Source organism: Hemitrygon akajei, chromosome 3, assembly GCF_048418815.1.
Source record: "Hemitrygon akajei chromosome 3, sHemAka1.3, whole genome shotgun sequence".
In the NCBI taxonomy this organism is placed as follows: domain Eukaryota; kingdom Metazoa; phylum Chordata; class Chondrichthyes; order Myliobatiformes; family Dasyatidae; genus Hemitrygon; species Hemitrygon akajei.
Genome location: NC_133126.1, coordinates 177,170,355 through 177,192,717, shown reverse-complemented (window position 1 = coordinate 177,192,717; position 22,363 = coordinate 177,170,355). Strand labels below are relative to the sequence as shown.

At 40.8% G+C, this 22,363-nt stretch overlaps 1 protein-coding gene across 1 annotated transcript in view; it reads left to right on the top strand.

The window, feature by feature from the left end:
* LOC140724601 (uncharacterized) overlaps window positions 1-22,363 on the top strand; it is a 284,720-nt gene that overhangs the window by 151,706 nt on the left and 110,651 nt on the right. The window contains exons 19-25 of the mRNA XM_073039025.1: window positions 747-813; window positions 12,114-12,212; window positions 13,107-13,346; window positions 14,233-14,325; window positions 15,192-15,346; window positions 16,296-16,368; window positions 18,576-18,682. Coding sequence (XP_072895126.1) covers window positions 747-813; window positions 12,114-12,212; window positions 13,107-13,346; window positions 14,233-14,325; window positions 15,192-15,346; window positions 16,296-16,368; window positions 18,576-18,682 — 834 coding nt within the window. The remainder of the gene's footprint in view (window positions 1-746; window positions 814-12,113; window positions 12,213-13,106; window positions 13,347-14,232; window positions 14,326-15,191; window positions 15,347-16,295; window positions 16,369-18,575; window positions 18,683-22,363) is intronic.

The following is a 22,363-nucleotide window of genomic DNA, read 5'->3' as shown; positions in this document are numbered from 1 at the left end:
ATAGTCATGCACTTTGGTAGAAGGAATAACGGCATAGACTATTTTCTAGATAAGGAGGTAATTCAGAATTTGGAAGTGTAGAGGGATTTGGGAGTCCAGCTACAGGGTACCCTAGAAGTTAACTTGCAGGTTGAGTTGGTAGTAAGGTAGGCAAATACATTGTTGGCATTCATTTTTCAGAAGACTAGAATACAAGTCTTCAGATGGTCTGATTTGGAGGGAGAAGAGCTTTGAGGATTTATGGAGCAGTCTTCCTCCTACCTTCTCCCAAAAACCATCCATAGTAATCAGGAGCCCTCAGCATTCCTAGGGCCTTAGGAACCCTCCTGCCACGGCTTAAATCTGTCAAGTTAGTCAAAGCAAAGGCTGACGGTTCCATATTTAAGTTGCCAACCTAAATTCTAGAAGTCATCTTGCTGCTGAGAGCCCGGTCAAGTGCACATTAGTGGTGAGTTAGGATTGTGTGTCATTTTTAAACAATCTGAACATTTGAATTGACTCCAAACATAAAACCAAAACCTGAACACTGATGCTTGCAAGAGTTGTGATAGTCTTTTAACTACTTAAGTTTTATTTCAATAAATGTAATGAGATAAAATATCATTCCTTTAAAGTGATTGATGACATAATTTTGTAAAAAAAATCATCTTTTTCTAATCCACCTAATGGCAGAATTGCAATTAATTAAAGAAATGGATGTCCATGAATTGTCATGCCATATAAATCCATCTGTTTGGTTCTTCTAGGGTGACATGGGTGACCCAGGACCCCGCGGGCCACCAGCCTCCTTAACACCTTGTGAATGTCAGAAAGGTCTGATCCACAAATTAACAATTCTAACTATCTAAGTCAGATCTTTGTTAAGTAATAGTTTTATGTTTAAAGTTGTACTATGACTATTCATCTCAGTCAAACCACTGACGGCTATGTTGACAAGATTCAAATTTATTTGTCATGTGTATATCGAAACTCAGTGAAATGTGATGTGTGTGTTAACAGCCAACACACCTAAGGGTGTGCTGGGGGCAGCCCACAAGATTCACCCATACCTTCTGGCGTCAACCGAGCATGCTCACAATGTTCAGCAGAACAACACCGAACACAACGAGCAACAAACAAAACAAAGCCAATTCCTCCCTCCCACTCATGCACAGACACAGTCCCCAGACCCCAGGTTAAATGTAAACTCTATTTGACTGATCAGCTTTGGACTGCAATGATGAAAAGTAATTGGACTAGAAATGCCAATATATGGTGCAACATTTTGTGTTATGAAATTATGTAAAAGAAAATATTTTAGCACTTGAAATATGTTTTCTTTTATATAATTTCATGAACACTTCCATGAATTAGTTTTAGATTCTTCATAAAAGCAATATGCTTATCAGGGTAAACTCTGGGCTGGCACTGTGCCACCAAGAGTTATGTTGTGTAACTTCAAAACATAAAACTAATTGAAAAAAAAAGGGAGTCCGAGAGCTGCATGTAAACTTGGTTTTTATATTAAGTGAGGCCCACACATGTGACACAGTGGTGTAATGACATATGCCATTCATGTACTTATATATGTAACCCATAATGAATTATATAAACAACAAAGAATGCTGTGAACAACGTATTCACAATATTACTGAAATATTACATACACAACATTCCTCCCTGCTTAGCTATATACTTCAACTCAATACCTGATTAATTATTCTCTAATCATATATATAAATATATATACATACACACACAATACAACTACTGGATAGATATACACAGCATAGTAAATTTTAAATTGACCAATTCCATTTTAATTAGTTTTCCATTAATTTCTGGTGTAAGCCACAGTGTTTGTCTCTTGTTAGTTTTCACATTGTAAATCGCAAGGCTAGGAAGTCCTGTATCACTCTGCCATTGTCAGACTTTTCATCAACAGCATGCAGATTAGTGCTCTTTTTGAAATTGCAACTTGAATTTTTAATCTCTTTCCCTTCCCTGCGCAGTCTGTTTTTGTCTGTCCGACAGGCTCTTTGTAAGTGTCCTACTTTTTTGTATTTTCTGCAACTTTTGCCTTTAAGTCTGCTTTGGTTTGGTGTACCATTGCTACAATGGTAATGCTATTTATTCAGCCAGGCAAGTTTCTGTTTAGATGTTGCATTTTTGTTCACACTCTCTTTCATTCCTGATTTCAACTCAATTGCATCTCTGACTGCGGTTCTCATTGACAGAGCAATTTTAATTGCTGTTTTAAATGGGAGCTGTGCTTCAGTTAGGACCCTTTTTAAGAAAAGACTCCTAACTTTCTTGTAAAATTCCACAAAGTAAATGATCTCTCAAAGCATTATTGAACTGTACAGTATTCAGACAATCTCTTCAATTCAGTCACAGTAATTGTAATGGTCTCCCCTTCCTTTGATATCACTTATGAAACCTAAAGCATTCTGCAATCAACAATGGTTTTGGTTCTAAATACTCCTGCATGATTTTACGATATCGGCAATGCTTATTTCGGCTGGTTTGGTTGGAGCAATAAACCTTCTAAGCATTATATACTCTTCTACCTAATGCACTCAGCTAAATTACCACTCATTTCTCATTGGCTGTTCCATTTGCTTTAAAATACTGCTCCATTTGTTCAGTGTATATCAACCAGTTATCTTTTTGAGCAATCGAATGTGTCAATCTTTCCAATGTGGCCAGCCATTTCTGCTTTAATTATTTATAATTATTATCACCCAGTACTCACTGTTTATGAACCTGTGAATTCCATCTCTTTTCTGCCTTTTTTTTTAACTTGACCATGTCTGTTCCTTCCCAAAGAGGCACATCTACGTCTTTCTTTTACTCTAATATATCGCTGTGCTTCAACAGGTCATTTCAGGTTTGGTTAAAACTTCCTCATTGCCACTGTTATATTTTAAAACTCCAAAACATAAACTATTTGAAAAAAAAACAAGGGATCCCAAGAGATGAGTGTAGACTTTATTTTCACTTTAATTGAAGTACAGCCATATGACACAATGGTGTAGTAAGGTATACCATTCTGGTATTTTCTACATATAACCTGTAGTGAACTGTATAATTGAATTGAATTGAATTGACTTTATTACTTACACCTTACATATACACAAGGAGTAAAAATCTTTATGTTACATCTGTCTAAATGTGCAAGGTGCAATTATAATAATTTATAATAAATCATATGTATAGCAGGACAGTCACTATAACATAGAAATACAGTTCTGTCAGCATGAATTAATCAGTCTGATGGCCTGGTGGAAGAAGCTGTCCCAGAGCCTGTCGGTCCTGGCTTTTATGCCGCAGTACGGTTTCCTGGATGGTAGCAGCTGGAACAGTTTGTGGTTGGGGTGACTCAGGTGCCCAATGATCCTTCGGGCCCTTTTAACACACCTGTCTTTGTAAATGTCCTGAGTAGTGGGAAGTTCACACCTACATAAGCGCTGGACTGTCCGTACCACTCTCTGCTGAGTCCTGCGATTGAAGGAAGTACAGTTCCTATACCAGGCAGTGATGCAGCCAGTCAGGATGCTCGCAATTGTGCCCCTGTAGAAAATTCTTAGGATTTGGGGGTCCATACCAAACTTCTTAAACCGTTTGAGGTGAAAGAGGTGCTGTTGTGCTTTTTTCATCACATAGCCGGTATATACAGACCACGTGAGATCCTTGGTGATGCTTATGCTGAGAAATTTAAAGCTGTTCCCTCTCTCAACCCCAGATCCATTGATGTCAATCGGGGTTAGCCTGTCTCCATTCCTCCTGTAGTCCATAACCAGCTCCTTTGTTTTAGTGACGTTGAGGGAGAGGTTGTTTTCTTGACACCACTGTGTCAGGGTGATGTCTTCTCTGTAGGCTGCCTCATTATTATTTGAGATTAGGCCAATCAGTGTAGTATTGTCAGCAAATTTAATTAGCAGATTGGAGCTGTGGGTGGCAACACACTCATGGGTATATGGAGAGTAAAGGATGGGGCTTAATACACGGCCCCGTAGTGACAATGAATGGTTACATAATTTGAACAACATAACAACATAATTTGAACGTTACCCAAATATTTTGAAATAATAAATATACAACACCAAGCAGCGAGCAGTTTTCATATAAGACAGACAAAATGTTGGAGGGACTCAGTCTGCATCGATGGAAATGAATGAGCAGTTGATGTTTTGGGTCAAAATCCTTCATCAGGACTGGATAGGAAGGGGAAAAATGCCAGAAGAAAGAGGTGGTGAGGGGTAGAAGGTGAAGGAGGACAAGCTAGAAGGTGATAGGTGAAGCCAGGTGGGTTGGAAAGGCAAAGGGTTGGAGAAGAAGGAATCTGATAGGAGAGAAAAGTACACCATGGGAGAAAGGGAAGAAGGAAGGACACCAGGGAAGGTGACAGGCACTGAGGAGGAGAGTGGGAAGTAGAAGGAGAGGGAAAAAATTCCTAAAGTAGAAATAGATGTTATCAAGGTTCAATACCATCAGGTTAGAGGCTACTTGGAATCGGTATTACAGTGGAGTAAAGGGAATTATAGAGGGACGAGAGAGGAGTTGGCCAGAATTGATCAGAAAAGAACACTGGCAGGGATGACTTAGACAGATTAGGAGAAAGGGGAAAAGGAACGGCAAATGGAATACAGTGTCGGGGAGTGTATGGGAAGTGTACAAGAAATGAAAGGGTTGACTATTTTCTAAAAGGAGAGGAAATAGAAAAAAACTGAGATGCAAAGGGACTTGGGAGTCCTTTTGCAGGATTCCCTAAAGGTTAATTTGCAGTTTAAGTCTGTGGTGAGGAAGACATATTCAATGTTAGCATTCATTTCAAGAGGCCTAGAGTATAAAAGCAAAGATGCAATGTTGAAATTTTATAAAGCACTGGTGAGGCCTCACTTTGAGTATTGTGAGCAGTTTTGGGCCCCGATCTTAGAAAGGATGTGCTGAAACTGGAGAGGGTTTAAAGGAGATTTTTTCAAAATTGATTCTGGGATTGAATGGCTTGTCACATGAGGAGTGTTTGATGGCTCTGGGCCTGTAATCACTGGAATTCAGAAGAATAAAGGGTGACCTCATTGAAAACTATCAAATGGTGAAAGGCTTTGATAGAGTGGAAGTGGAGAGGATGTCTCCTGTTGTGAGAGAGTCTAAGACCAGAAGATATAGCCTCATAATAGAGGGCCGTGCTTCTTGAACAGAAATGAGGAGGAATTTCATAGCCAGAGAGTGGTGAATCTGTGGAATTTTTTGCCGCAGGCGGCTGTGGAATCAACGTCCAAGCCTTCCCTGATAATCAACACGTACAAACAAGATGGAGGAACTCAGCAGGTCGGGCAGCATCCATTGAAATGAGTTCCTCCAGCTTGATTGTACGTGTTGATTTAACCACAGCATCTTTGTGTATACTTTGTGTGTACTTCCCTGATAGTGCTCCCCAGCACTTTCTGCGATACTGTATATTTAGAATCATAGAAAACCTGCAGCACAATACAGGCCCTTCAGCCCACAAAGTTGTGTCGAACATGTCCCTACCTTAGAAATTACTAGGCTTACCTATAGCCCTCTATTTTACTAAGCTCCATGTACCTACCTAAAAGTCTCTTAAAAGAACCTATCATTTCCACCTCCACCAGTGTTGCCGGCCGCCCATTCCACGCACTTACCACTCTCTGAGTCAAAAACTTACCCCTGATATCTCCTCTGTACCTACTCCCCAGCACTTTAAAACTTGTGTCCTCTTGTGGCAACCATTTCAGCCCTGGGAAAAAGCATCTGACTATCCACACGATCAGTGCTTCTCATCATCTTATACAGCTCTATCAGGTCACCTCTCATCCTCCTTCGCTCCCACGAGAAAAGGCCGAGTTCACTTAACCTATTCTCTTTTCAAATCTTTTTTTTATTATTATTATTATTATCATCCAAAATAACGAGTTATTCACTCAATTCACTCAACCTATTCTCATAAGGCATGCTCCCTAATTCAGGCACCATCCTTGTAAAACTCCTCTGCACCCTTTCTATGGCTTCCACATCCTTCCTATAGTGAGGCGACCAGAACTGAGCACAGTACTCCAAGTGGGGTCTGACTATATAGGGTCCTATATAGCTGCAATGTTACCTCTTAGCTCTTGAACTCAATCCCACGATTGATGATGGCCAATACACCAATTAACCACAGAGTCAACCTGCGCAGCTGCTTTGAGCGTCCTATGGACTCGGACCCCAAGATCCCGCTGATCCTCCACACTGCCAAGAGTCTTACAATTAATACTATATTCTGCCATCATATTTGACCTACCAAAATGAACCACTTCACACTTATCTGGGTTGAACTCCATCTGCCACTTCTCAGCCCAGTTTTGCATCCTATCAATGTCCCGCTGTGACCTCTGACAGCCCTCCACACTATCCACAACACCTCCAACCTTTGTGTCATCAGCAAACTTACTAACCCATTCCTCCACTTCCTCATCCAGGTCATTTATAAAAATCACGAAGAGTAAGGGTCGCAGAACAGATCCTTGAGGCACTCCACTGGTGACCGACCTCCATGCAGAATATGACCCTTCTACAACCACCCTTTGCCTTCTGTGGGCAAGCCAGTTCTGGCTCCACAAAGCAATGTCTCCTTGGATCCCATGCCTCCTTACTTTCTCAATAATCCTTGCATGGAGTACCTTACCAAATGCCTTGCTGAAATCCATATACACTACATCTACTGTTCTTCCTTCATCAATGTGTTTAGTTATATCCTCAAAAAATTCAAACAGGCTCGTAAGGCAGGACCTGCCCTTGACAAAGCCATGCTGACTATTCCTAATCATATTATACCTTTCCAAATGTTCATAAATCCTGGCTCTCAGGATCTTCTCCATCAACTTACCAACCACTGAAGTAAGGATTCACGGGCCTATAATTTCCTGGGCTATCTCTACTCCCTTTCTTGAGTAAAGGAACAACATCCGCAACCCTCCAATCTTCCAGAACCTCTCCCATCCCCATTGATGATGCAAAGATCATCGCCAGAGGCTCAGCAATCTCCTCCCTCACCTCTCACAGTAGCCTGGGGTACAGGTTAAGATGGAAGTGGATAGATTGGGATGTGCGGTTGGGAGACTGTAGGTCTGACACGGTGGTCAGCAGCACAGGAGCGCCGCAGGGAACCGTACTTTCTCCGGTCCTGTTCACCCTGTACACATCAGACTTCCAATATAACTCGGAGTCCTGCCATGTGCAGAAGTTCGCTGATGACACGGCCATAGTGGGGTGTGTCAGGAATGGACAGGAGGAGGAGTATAGGAAACTGATACAGGACTTTGTGATATGGTGCAACTCAAACTACCTGCGTCTCAATATCACCAAGACCAAGGAGATGGTGGTGGACTTTAGGAGATCTAGGCCTCATATGGAGCCAGTGATCATTAATGGAGAATGTGTGGAGCAGGTTAAGACCTACAAGTATCTGGGAGTACAGTTAGACGAGAAGCTAGACTGGACTGCCAACACAGATGCCTTGTGCAGGAAGGCACAGAGTCGACTGTACTTCCTTAGAAGGTTGGCGTCATTCAATGTCTGTAGTGAGATGCTGAAGATGTTCTATAGGTCAGTTGTGGAGAGCGCCCTCTTCTTTGTGGTGGCGTGTTGGGGAGGAAGCATTAAGAAGAGGGACGCCTCACGTCTTAATAAGCTGGTAAGGAAGGCGGGCTCTGTCGTGGGCAAAGTACTGGAGAGTTTAACATCGGTAGCTGCGCGAAGGGCGCTGAGTAGGCTACGGTCAATTATGGATAACTCTGAACATCCTCTACATAGCACCATCCAGAGACAGAGAAGCAGTTTCAGCGACAGGTTACTATCGATGCAATGCTCCTCAGACAGGATGAAGAGGTCAATACTCCCCAATGCCATTAGGCTTTACAATTCTACCGCCAGGACTTAAGAACTCTTTAAAAGCTATTATTAATGCTTTTTGAGATAGTGATTTAGATGCATATCATATTTTTTACTGAGTTAAGTATTGTATGTAATTAGTTTTGCTACAACAAGTGTATGGGACATTGGAAAAAAAGTTGAATTTCTCCATGGGGATGAATAAAGTATCTATCTATCTATCTATCTATCTATTGTTGATTAGTCAGGGCATGAGGAATATGTGGAGAAGGCAGGAGATTGGAGCTGTATAGGAGGCTGCATTGGGAGCACCGGATACAATAGACAACTCCAATAGATTTGCAGGAGAAGTGTTGCCTAACCTGGATGGACTGTTTGGGGCCTCGAATTGAGATGAGGGATGATGTGAATGGGCAGGCGTGGCATTTCTGTGAATTACAGGGATATGTGCCAGGAGGGAGATTAGTGGGGATGGACGAATGGACAAGGGAACCACAGAGGGAGCAATCCCTGTGGAAAGCAGAAAGTGGAGGAGTGGTAAAACTGTGTTGGTAGTAAGATTCCATTGAAGATGGTAGAAGCTGTTGAGAATGATGTGTTGGATATGGTGGCTCATGGGGAGGCAGGTATGGATGTGAGGAACTCTATACCTATTAACGTGGTGGGAAAATGGGGTGAGCATGGATGTCGGACAGATGGAGGAGATATGGGTGACGGCAGCAAGGGAAATCCCATTCTTTGAAGAAAGAGGACATTTCTGATGTCCTGGATAGGCAAGCTTCATCCTGGGAACAGATGCAGCAGAGATGGAGCAACTGAGTAAAAGGAATGACATTTTTACATGAGACGGTGGGAAGAGGTATAGCTGTGGGAATTGGTAGGTTTATAAAAATTGTTGGTAGACAGTTTGTGTCCAGAGATGGAGACAGTGAGATCAAAAAAGTGGGGGGAGATGTTAGAAATGTACCAAGTAAATTTAAGGGCAGTGTGGAAGCTGGGGGCAAAGTTGATTAAATTGATGAGTTCTGCGTGGGTACATGAAGCAGCAACAATAGAATTGTCAATGCATCGCAGAAAGAGCTGGGGATTGTTATCAAGGAAGGTTTGGACATGGACTCTTCCACTTGGCCAACAAAAGGGTAGACATAGCTGGAGCCCATGCAGGTACCCATGGTTACCCCTTGAGTTTTGGGAAAGTGTGAAGAGCTGAAGGAGAAATTGTTGAGGGTGAGGACCAGTTTTTCTAGATAGCAGAGGGAAAATTGTTAGGTCTTTTGTCAAGAAAAGAAGTGGAGAACTTTAAGGCCTTATTGATAGGGGATATAGATGTACAAAAACGATATTCATATAATATCACTTACATGGAATTGTACTTGAAAGATAAGGATGTCATTTGTTGAACAGAGCTTTATCTGAGAGTTAAGATCTGCTTTGCCATCATTGGGCACGAGGCATCTGGCCCATTGCCATGGCGATGGGTGCTTCTTACAGAGAGGATCTTGCTTCATTTGTCATTGATTGGGAATGTTCCCAAGAAGTTCTGACACCCCCAATCCTGCTGTTGTCCTCCTTAGGTCAGGAGGATCATCTCTCCATCTGACATCACTTACTCCATCCGATCATCTCCCGCCACTTCTGGTTGTGCCTGGCACTAGAATAGCTAAAAACCAAAGGCCTTAATTGCATTGAGCTTTGCAGTGAACAACTTCTCAGTTTTTTGAAATAGAAAATATTGAAATATGTTGGAATTCCATGTCTATGTGTAATATTTCAAAGTCTAAGATCTGTAACTTGTTGATTAAAATCTGAAATAAAGACTTGGATTTTTTCATGCCCCTTTACAAACAAAGGAGCACAGTTGTAATGTTGTCACAGTTGTGTTTTAGGAAGAATGCTAGCAGTCAGTGGCCAGGAGGCTGCACAGAACTGCAATGTGATAAATTGCTGCATTATCTGTGTGACAGAAATATTGTGATCAATTAATATTGACCAGGGCATTGGAACAACTCCATATTTTTCTTTGGAATAGTGCCCTGAAATCTTTTGCATTCACTAAGATATGTAAGTGTATGCCGTCTCAGTTTAACATGCCATCTAAAAGACAGTATCACTGATACTATGGCAGTCTGTTAGTACTGTGCTTACACAAGAGATTCTGCGGATTTTGGCAATCTTGAGCAGTATGTACAAAATTATGGAGAAACTCATCAATTCCAGTAGCATCTATGGACTGAAATAAATAGTGTACAGTTCCGATGTAATGAAGGGTCTCAGCCTGAACTGTTGATCATTTATTCTCTTCCATAGATGCTGCCTGACTTAGTGACTTCCTCCAGCATTTTGTGTGTGTTCCTGAACTTAACTAAATTTGAAGTGTATCTACAGTGCCTTTAAAAATTATTCACTCCACCCCCCCTTGGAGGTTTTCATATTTTATTGTTTTACTGCATTGAATCACAGTAGATTTACTTTGGCTTTTTTGACTCTGATCAACAGAAAAATACTCTTTCATGTCAAAGTGAAAACAGATCTCTGCAAAATTATCTAAATTAATTTACAAATATAAAACACAAAATAATTGCTCGTGTAAGTATTCACTCTCTTCAAGTCAGTATTTAGTAGATGCATCTTTGGCAGCAATTACAGCCTTGATTCTGTGTGGGTAGGTCTCTGAGTTTTGCACATCTGGACACTGCAATTTTTCCACATTCTTCTTTACAAAACTACTCAACCTCTGTCAGATTGCATGGGGATTGTGAGTGGACAGCCCTTTTCAAGTTCAGCCACAAATTCTCAATTGGATTGAGGTCTGGACTCTGGCTTGGCCACTCCAGGACATTAACTTTGTTGTTTTTAAGCCATTCCTGTGTAACTTTGGCTTTATACTTGGGGTTATTGCCTTTCTGGAAAACAAATCTTCTCCCAAGTCGCATTTCTCTTGCAGACTGCATCAGGTTTTCCTCCAAGATTTCCCTGTATTTTGCAACATTCATTTTGCCCTCTACCTTCACAAGCCTTCCAGGGCCTACTGCAGTGAAGCATCCCCACAGCATGATGCAGCCACCACCATGCTTCACGGTAGGGATGGTGTGTTTTTGATGATGTACAGAGTTTGGCTTGCGCCAAACATAGCATTTAGTCTGATAGCCAAAAAGCTCTACTTTGGTTTCGTCAGACCATAGAACCTTCTTGCAGCTGATTTTAGAGTCTCCAACATGCCTTTTGGCAAACTCTAGCTGAGATTTCATGTGAGTTTTTTTCAACAGTGGTTTTCTCTTTGCCACTCTCCCATAAAGCTGTGACTGGTGAATCACCCGGGCAACAGTTGTACGCACAGTCTCTCCCATCTCCGTTACTGAAGCCTGTAACTTCTCGAGAGTTGTCATAGGTCTCTTGTTGGCCTCCCTCACTAGTTCCCTTCTTGCAGGGTCACTTGGTTTTTGCTCTAGGGAGATTTATAGTTGTGTCATATTCTTTCCATTTCTTGATGATTGACTTAACTGTACTCCAAGGGATATTCAATGACTTCGAAGTTTTCTTGTATCCATCTCCTTACTTGTGCCTTTCAATAACCTTTTCACAGAGTTGCCTGGAGTGTTCTTTTGTCCTTATGGTGTAGTTTTTACCAAGATACTGACTCATCAGCAGTTGTACCTTCCAGATACAGATGTATTGTTCCTATAATCAATTGAAACATCTTGACTGCACAGTAATCTCCATTTCAGACAGACAGATAGACAGACAGACATGCTTTATTGATCCCGAGGGAAATTGGGTAACTAATTTAACTAATTATGTGACTTCTAAAACTAATTGGCTGCACCAGTGATGATTTGGTGTGTCATATCTTGGAGGGTGAATACTTATGCAATCAATTATTTTGTGCTTTGTATTTGTAATTAATTTAAATCATTTTTTAGAGATCCATTTTTTATCTTGACACGAAACGGTCTTTTTCTGTTGTTCAGTGTCAAAAAGCAAAATTGAAATCCACTGTGACTCAATGTTTTAAAACAATAAAACATGAAAACTTCCAAGGGAAGGGGTGAATACATTTTTATTGGCACTGTAGATATGTGTCTAAGTCTCTGGAATAGGACTTGGAACAACTTATCTGCTATTCAATGAATGATAATTTAATGTGTACTGTTTTATATAGATTCTGTTCTAAATGTTATGTATTAGTCAATGAGTTAGAAAAGTAGATCATTCTTAATCTCATTAGGTATGTGTTGCAGGGGAACCGGGCTTACCAGGTCTTCCAGGTATTAATGGAGAACCAGGGTTTGGGGGCCCTCCTGGTTTCCCAGGACTTCCAGGCATCTCATCTGGACCAGGTATTTATTCCTAGTTTTTAAACTGTATAAAGATCAATATGTACAATACAGCAAATAATTTAGAGTTATTAGCATGTTGTGGCACAGTGAATAATGGAGTCTCTCTGGTTCTGAGATCTGGCTTTGATCTGAATAGATGGGAGGAAAGATTCCTGTTTGCATTTCCTATAAGTAGGTACTATGAAATGATTCTAGGAAGCATTCAGGGCAACTTGGAGCAGGCAGGGATGCAGCACACAAGGCACAATGCAAAATCAGCTAGAGATGCCACAGAGTCATCTCAAATAACTTAAAGCTGGTGCATGACTCTCACTTGAGTAAGACCCAATGTTGCTGGTGTGGTAAAGTGAGAAAAATCGTCCCTTGTCCCTGTTTTGAAAATGGCCCAAAAGCATGCCAATTTCTCAGGAAAACACTCTGCTGCCTCAAAAGGTATCTGAAAGATCTCTGACCCATTTTTGAATCATAGAGGCATAGAAAAGTACAGCACAGAAACAGGCCATTCAGCCCATCTAGTCTGTGCTGAACCATTTAAGCTGCCTGCTCCCATGGACCTGCACTGGGACCATAGCCATCCATACCCTTACCATCCTTGTACCTATCCAAACTTCTCTTAAATGTTAAATAGCCAGGTAAAATCATAGCATTCAACAGGAGATGGACAAACATCTGAAAGGAGAGTATGTGCAGGGCATGGAGAAAGAGCGAGGTGGTGGGACAAACTGGACTGCTCTTACGTGGAGGCAGTTAGAAGTGAGATGAGCTACTTCAAAGCTATAACCATTGTGTGACTCTGCTGGGGTGGTTTATGTTTGTAAAATGACACCATTGCTTGACTGAATTCTTAGCTAATATCTTTGTTCAGATTGTCACAGTGATGTCTTATTTGCTCAGGTTTGCCAGGCCCAAGGGGGCCTCCGGGTCTTCTGGGTCCTAAAGGAATGCCAGGACAGAAAGGAAGAGACGCACATCGATCTGGTTCATCCATGGATCCTCTCATATCCGAACCGCTGATAAGTTTTCTCGGCCGCCCAGGTCGAGAAACTTCTCTAGTCTACCATTGGGCGGATGGTCTTCCAGGCCTCCCAGGGGTGGAGGGTCCCGCTGGTTTCCAAGGTCCAAAAGGCAGTACAGGTATATGAAATCATAAATATGTGGATGATTATTTGAAAAATAATGTACTTGGAGGAAAAAAAAGGGAAAGGTGTAAATAACCAAAAACAGAAAATCCTAGAATTATTCAGATCATTAAGCATCCCTACCTAAAATGTTTTCACTCTACAATCCTTGTTAGACCTGCTCAGTGCTTCTGGCAATTTTTTTTTTTGTGCTGTTAGTGTTCATTCATTTCTCCCAGAGTACACTGTAGCTGGGCTAAAAGATATCTTAAAATCCTTTATTTCTCTGCAAAGATTAATGGTCTCTAAAAAGCTTGCGAATACAAAACAAGAAGCAAGTGTCTACCTTGAACCCAGCTTTGAATCCTGACTGCAGGAGACCAGGTCAAACATGATCAAGGATGAGTTTTAATGCTTGTCACTTACCACCACCATTAAGATTAAGATTAGCTTTGTCTGTCACGTGTACATCGAAACATACAGCATGTCATTTTTGCATCAGATCAGATCAGGGAGGATCCTGCTGTGTTGCCACACTTCCAGCACAAACATAGCACGCCCACAGCTCGCTAACCCGAACCCGTACATATTTGAATAGTGGGAGGAAACCAGAGAGCTTGGAGGAATCTTGCATGGTCGCAAGGAGAATGTACACAGTCATTACAGACTGCAGCAGGAATCAAACCCTGATCTTACAGCTGGCGCTGTAATACCCTCTATGCTACTGTGTACTTCTATGTACTTCTTCAAATGCTTTGCTTGAATTCTCAAAATGAAACTGAAGCCCAGAACTGATATGTTATTTAATGGATTGCTAGCTGAAGAAATGACTACAGTAATGTGGTAGAAGTCTAAATTTGCCCTTGTGCACACTGATTACTTTTGTCTGGATGAAAGTACAGGTTTTATTTGTCGCTCACTGGGAGCACGAGGCCCACCAGGTCCAGGTGGCAGTGAAGGGATTCCAGGTCCAAGAGGAACAGTAGGTTTAAAGGGTAAGTCATAAAATCATAGAGTCATGTAACACTGCAGCATAGAAACAGACCTGTCGGCCCATCTAGTCTGTATCAAAGTATTATTTTGCCTAGTCCCATTGACCTGCACCGACCGGGTCCATAGCCCTCCATACCCCTCCCATCCATGTACCTATCCAAATTTCTCTTAAATGTTGAAATCAAACTCACATCGACCACTTCCATTGGCAGCTCATTCCACCTTCTAAGTGAAGGATTTCCCCAGTCATGTTCCCCTTAAACATTTCACCTTTCAGCTTGATCCCAAGACCTCAAGTTCTAGTCTCACCCAACCTCAGTGGAAAAACCCTACTTGCATTTACCTTGTCTATGCCCCTCATAATTTTGTGTACCTTGTGTAAAATGTTAGATACACAGTTATATTTTGTTAAGGTAACAGGAATGAAAACCTTGCATTTGAATTGGTTCAGCACAGATCCACTAGATTGCTCTGTTGAATAAGGAGATATTGAACAGGATAGGTTTAAGCTCTCACAGGACAGACTAATACAAGGGCATCTCATTGAAACATGGAAGACTTTGAGGGGATTTCACAAGGTGAGGTCAGGCAATTGCAAGTTTCAAGCATACTCTCAAAATATGGGGGTTAGCCACTCATGAATGAGATGAAGAGAAACCTCTCTTACTGGATTGTGAATCATTGCTATTCTCTACCTTCGACAGCTGCAGAGAATCATTTGATATATCGAAGTCCAGATCAATACATCTTTAGTTACAGGGATAGGGCATCCAAATGTTAACGTTAGCTTATTGAAAGATGGTTCAGGCACTAGGGCCAAAGGACTGTTGCTCTAACATTCTTCTGTTCTCATGGTTTGTTTTGGCAGGAGATCCAGGAAATTGTAGCTGCTGCCCTAATTTGATAGGACCTCCAGGAAACCCAGGTAAACCAGGCATCCCAGGGAGTTCTGGAATTCCTGGAAGAAAGGGAGTACGTGGTATCTCTGGACAGCCAGGATTTATGGGATTGCCCGGACTTGCTGTGAGCACAGTACATTGTTTGTAAATGGCCTAAGAACCTATAATTCATGAAAAAAAACTACTTGAAATGCTGTCCATTTGGAATTTTTAAATTAACTAGCAGTAGTTTGTGGTGTGTGTTGATTCACATGAACATGGTAACTTGTACACCTGTTGATTGTAATTCTATATCAGCAGTGGCATTGTAAGGAATTGGTTGACAACTGGGAAACTGGTTCAAATCTGGCTTAGAATGGAAGTCTTTTTTAAATCGTTCTTCTAAATGGTATGGAGCATGCTATCAAGACCAGTATTTAATGCTCATTTAGTAATTGCCCTCGAGAAGGTGATGGTGTGCTGCCATCATCCGTTCTGATTTAAAGAAGATAAAGATTAGCTTTATTTGTAACATGGACATTGAAGCACTGAAAGAAACAGTGGAATGTGTTGTTTGTGTCAATGACCAACATATCCAAGATGTGCTAGGGCAGCTCACAAATGTCAGTACCCTTCCAGCACAAATGTAACATATCCACAACTTGCTAACTCTAACCTTACCTGCACGGTTTTAGAATGTGGGAGGAAACCAGAGGACCAACAGGAAAACCATGTGGTCAAGGGGAGAATGTACAAACTCCTTATAGACATGATGGAAATTGAGCCTCGATCCTACATCTGCGGCTATAATGTACATGCTAACCGCTGCACTACTGTGCCACTGAATTTACTACATGTTGCAGATCAAGCATAACTGCTCTCCTGAAGTTCTTTCTTAATGTTGAAATGAATGCAGTGTGGAATGTAGAACAGGCTTTGAGCTGTCACTGGTAAACATGATATTAAGGGGGTTGGTACGCACAACTAGTTCATTACCCAGTAGCAAAATGCCTTTGTTCCGGAATTAAGAAAAAGTGAATTACCCCAAAATGAAACCAGGTTATGCTACCCGAATACCATTATTTACTCCACAGGGAGCTCCAGGATTGCCGGGGCCTACTGGTGCAAAGGGCTGGAAAGGAGACTGCTCCAAAAATGGAAGGAAAGGTAAAGCCAGCCCTGAATACAGTTACTGAAACATGCTACATAATATTGTCATGATGTGTCCTCTTCTTTGTTGAATACTTCCATGGTGTTACCTCCTAACTTATAATATGTAAGGTACTGGAAGTTAATTAACTTGTATAATTTGAAATAATAGTTAAAGATTATAACCTATGGTTAAGGACTGTTTATATTTCACTAACTTTTGGGCATATACAGAGAGAAGGGTCTAACATTTTGTTGTAATTTCATTCATTCAATTATCACATGTTCATCGAATTTATCAAATTATAGGCTGAAAGTTGTAGTGTGCATTTTTAAGAAAGGGTTGAAGGCGTTAGGTAGGGGGTAGAGATGGAAGCAGTGCCAGTTTGGTACAAGAACTTCCTCATCAGCACTGAATTCCATTGCGCTGGCGATCTGTGCTGAGGTCTGCCGATGAGAGTGAGCACATGTTGGCTGACAGGTGGGGTAGGACCGAGGGACTAGAGAAACAAAATTGGCTCAAGTGGACTCCTAGGGCAGTACAGCATGGCCCAATTAGCCCATATCATCTACAGCATCCTCCCTTCTAGTCCTAGTTGCTTGTGCTTGGCCCATCACTCTCCAAGCCCTTCTACGTATACCAATCCAAATGCTTTTGAATTTTGCCGTTATATTTGCTGTTGCGATGTCTTTTAAGTTTCTCTTAGTCTCCTTTAAATCTCTTCCCTAAAAGGTTGGCATAACATCATGAACCGAAGGGCCTGTACTGTGTTGTAATGTTCTGTGTTCTTACCTTGTATTTCTTGCCTCTCATTTTGGACTCTCCAACCCTGGAGAAAACACTATGGCCATCCGCTTTGTCCATACCTCTCATCATGTTATAAACTTCTATGTCGTCACAGGCGAGCTTCTGATGGAGATCAGACCTGAAACATTACAGTTACTCATTCCATAGATGCTGCTTAGGTGTTTTCGTCATTTTTTTTTGTTTTTTTGTTTTTATTACAGATTTTCAGCATCTGTATTTTTTTTCATTCTTAGGATATCAGATCACAATATTGGTAGGTGGGAGATGAATGGGCAGAGATTTGTGAAGTGTGTGGGCATACTTTAACCAGAGGGAGGTGAATCTGTGAAATTCATTGCCATAGATGGCTGTGGAGGCCAAGTCATTGGGTATATTTAAAGTAGAGGTTGATTGGTTCCTGATTAGTAAGGGTATCAAATGTTAGGGGAAAAGGCAGGAGAATGGGGTTGAGAGGGATAATAAATCAGGAATGGTGGAGCAAAATCGTTGGGTCGAATGGCCTAATTTTGCTCCTATGTCTTGTGGTCTTATACTCTGGGTGAGAGGACATAGTGCTGGCAGAAATATGAGTTGCCTGTGAATACCAGGAACATTATATGAAGAAGAAGCAACATGAAAGAGATGGATCACTTGGACTCCCAATGAATTGTTCATTGGGGTTCACTTGGAATGAATTGTTCATCTAAAATAATGCCAAAGCCCTCTAATTAAAGCTTAAAGACAACTTGCATGCATGAAGCAGCAATCATATTGTTGGTTAATTTTTGTCCCATGTTGCACAAATGCCCAATAGAATTTCTAAGGTCATTAGCATAGAGATTGACTTTCTTCACACATACATATTGGTCTATAAGCATCCAATCTGCTGAGGAGGACCTACAGGTATTCACAATTGAAAGCTAGAGTTGTGATGCAAAGAACTCTTGAATTAAACCTGGAAGGAGAATAAGTTAACAGGATGAGTATATGAATAGTATAACTGAAGGTTTAACTGCTGCCACTAAACAACAAATCTCAGCACATAAGCCAGTGATATTAAGTGTATTCTGGGAATATATGGTAGCAATGAAAAAAATAGTCAGCTGAGAACTGTATAAAGGAAATCACATTATTATTTATTCTTTTAACTGATGGAGCAGTAATAACTATTGCTAAAATGCACATAATTTTGGTAAACTTGCTGGACTTACAAACACAAATGTGATGAAAGAGGATGAGGGCCATTAACTCTGTACAATCTATTCTTATCATCAAGAACTTCTCACTGGTGCACTCTTATCCATAGAAAGCACCTCCACATATTTTGGAAAAGAATCAAATAGCTTTGTGTTCAGTGGAAGACTTTTAAGATGCAGTTACTGTTTAGTATTGAGCAAGGCATTGGCAGTAAAATACTTGTGACTTTCTCCTTCAACAGGTGAGAAAGGAGTTCCTGGTGATCCTGGACCCATAGGTTTGAGAGGGCTGCCAGGCCGGCCTGGTCAAGATGGTGATGCTGGAATGATGGGCAAGCCTGGACCTCCTGTACGTAATGATCTTGTAGATACGTTGTGCTTAGAGTGTTATAACGTCTCAGCCACACTATCATTTTAGCAAGTAAATGCTTTGTGAACTCATCAGTCTCTCAATAATAAGATGTCTTAGGAGGATCTGTCTGGGAGAGATCCCTGATCCCTTTCTATTGTAATTATGCAATTTTCCTTGTGGAAATTAGGAGAGTTCATGTTCTGCTCCCTGAGACGACATTATAGAAGTCTTGACCAACATAGTAGTGTGGGGAAGTTCAGTAAAAAATCTAAGGTCCTGTTTGTTCCAGGTGGAAGAGACATACCAGTTGATAAAGAATGTCAGAGAGTTTACAACAATGACAAAACATCAAAATGCCATTTCATCTGTTGCAAATTTCTTTAAGAGATTTTAAGGCCTTGAAGGTTAAATTTGAAAAATCAGAAGTAAGTTGTCATTTGCACATGTGGATGTATGCACAAGTACAGCAATAAAATTACTTGCAGCAGTGCTACATCATATAAAGAGCATTCACAAAAGAAAGATAAATTAAACGTAAATAATGCACATATGATTTTACAAGGAAGAACACAATTAGGAAAAAGTGGCCATTGTGTGGCTAAACTGTTGTGATTTGGGTTTTGCTGATTGGTTCTAGAACTGAATGGATCAAGCGAAGTTACGGCTCTTAAACCTGCTAGTGATGGACTTCGAGCTTCTGCACCTCCTGACTAGTTGTAGCTGTGAAAAGATCGCATGATCCAGATGATCTAGTAATGTAGAATGTAATGTGAGATGACTCTGTCCATGACTCTACATTCCTGTGCATTCAAATTTATTTCATTTTTAATTTAGAGATATAATTTGGTAGCAGGCCCTTCTGGACCAGGCTATGATGCAGCTGGTCATTTTTTAACACTACATCTGTAGAAGTTTATTAGAGTGTCTGGTAATAAGATTCTTCTTAACCTTCCAAGAAAATAAAAATGCTAATGCATTTAAAAAATATCATAAAATGTTTATTTCTTCTTTATTTATTTTAAGTGAACCAGCAGGTCTCAAATCAGTTTAGCTTTAATTGCCATTTTCCACTGGATCAGTTTCCATAGTACAGAAAATTGTAGTGGTGAAATTAGTCATCTGGTTGTTAAGTTCTCTCTCTGCACTGAGAGAGTGGGATGCACTAACCTACTATGTTGCAAGAACATATGGAGGAGCCATGGATTTATTTTCTGTCTGTCTGTACTGGTATTTTGTGTTGTGGGTTTATTGTGGGTAATCTGTCATGTGGCTTGGGGTATGGTAGAAGCAAATGAGTATAGTTACATATTTACGCTTTGTCTTAGTTTGTCAGTTTAGGCTAGTTGAGAGTGAGAGGCAACTGGGGAATGATTTTTTTTTGTTGACCGCTAATTGGAAGACTTATTTTGTTATTTTATTTCTAATATCGCTATAAGATTATTCATCTTTGCTGATTTCATAGTAAAGGATCGAATGCACTTTTTTGACTTGGAATTTGGTTATTTGGAAGCGCGCCATACCATGTCAGCTCCCATACTCTGTCTCTCAGCGGCTTTGATTTGTTTTCAAGTAACCGCTATATTTTGTCAACATAAAATTAGATGTACCAAAAGAACATCTGTCTACTGCAAAGGATTGCCTTGGCCATGTTGGTGAACTTGAGCAGCTTGTGGTAGATTAACTGGCACCTTTTGTTGATTCATACTGTGTATTTGCGGTTTGAACACAGCTTTGAATGGTCAGCACTGCCTTTCCATTGGGGACCAATGCTCAATTGTATCATGGTTGCCTGAAGGTTTGGTGCTTTGCTTTATTGAAGTGCTGAAATATTGTCCTAGTTGACGACATTTGAACTGAATGCTGATTATTTGATCTGGTGCTATCGATGGGCGGGTAGTTTGATTATTGCCCAAGTTTATTGAAAGAAATATCGCCAGTGCGTTTTGTGAATGTGCTGCGGGTGAGCAAAGTGTTAATTGCCAGCGGCACAATGAGGAGAAAGTAACTTGAGTGAATCAAACCATGGAAATGTCATCAGTGACCCTGCAGTTGGGGCTGGCTAAAGAGAAAATAAATTTACTTTGTAAGCTTTAGCAGGTAGAATCCAAAATTTTCAAAAGAGGTATAAAACAAATATGAACAAAATTAAAGGTTTAATATCATCAATTAAAGATCTTGTGGGAAATAAATAAAATGCCTTAACAGTGCAATCTTATCTTGAGGACTTGAATTAAATCTATGAAGCTGTTGCTAAGTAACATCACTTGCTAATCTTATTACTGCCCAAGGACAAGCAGGAAAAACATGATGTTTTTCAAACATTGATGGCTTTTGTAGTGCATTCATAGAAAATGTTAAACAATGGTTGACCCAAACATCTTATATTAAAGGTCATGTTGCTGAAACAAGTAAATATGGTTCTCCCCTTCCAACAGATGATGTTTCTCAAATTCCAATGCATGCTTTGACTATGCAGATAGCAGAGGACCCACAAGATGATGCAAACCCAAGGGGCAATATATCAAATGTCAGTGCTTGAACTTTCAGGAAGAAAATCTGTATCTACTACCTCTTCTGCGTGCATTGAAACAAGCTGAATTAGCAGCATTAACAATTATTGATAGATAGATAGATAGATAGATAGATACTTTATTCATCCCCATGGGGAAATTCAACATTTTTTCCAATGTCCCATACACTTGTTGTAGCAAAAACTCATTACATACAATACTTAACTCAGTAATAATATGATATGCATCTAAATCACTAACTCAAAAAGCATTAATAATAGCTTTAAAAAAAAAAAAAGTTCTTAAGTCCTGGCAGTTGAATTGTAAAGCCTAATGGCATTGGGGAGTATTGACCTCTTCATCCTGTCTGAGGAGCATTGCATCGACAGTAACCTGTCGCTGAAACTGCTTCTCTGTCTCTGGATGGTGCTATGTAGAGGATGTTCAGGGTTTTCCATAATTGACCGTAGCCTACTCAGCGCCCTTCGCTCAGCTACCGATGATAAACTCTCCAGTACTTTGCCCACGACAGAGCCCGCCTTCCTTATCAGCTTATTAAGACGTGAGGCGTCCTTCTTCTTAATGCTTCCTCCCCAACACGCCACCACAAAGAAGAGGGCGCTCTCAACAACTGACCTATAGAACATCATCAGCATCTCACTGCAGACATTGAATGACGCCAACCTTCTAAGGAAGTACAGTCGACTCTGTGCCTTCCTGCACAAGGCATCTGTGTTGGCAGTCCAGTCTAGCTGATGGACAAATGTGTGCTGAAGGAGCAAGAGAAACAGTTAATTGCTATGGAGCTACGGAGATGAAAAGAACAGCTTAAGTTGGGGAAAGAATTTGCCATAGAGGTGGTCAAAGTTAATGTGCTAAGTGCTTCAAGTGTGGCAAATGATAAAAGTGCTCCTGCAGGACAGTCCTGTGGTGTGAGGTCTTATTTTGAAAAACACAGAGAGAAGAAAACGGCCAATGTCAATGTTGATTCATTTGTTCCATGAGCTAGACTCTCAAGAGTTAGTTCAGGGTGTTTACTCTCAGCCTGCATGAATGAGGTATTCTGAATCTATGCCACATCCCACAGCTTGAAGGGTTCATGGGGGCATTCCCTTACAGCATGTAAACACTAATTTTATATGATAGATGCAAGAACGGTATTACTAAT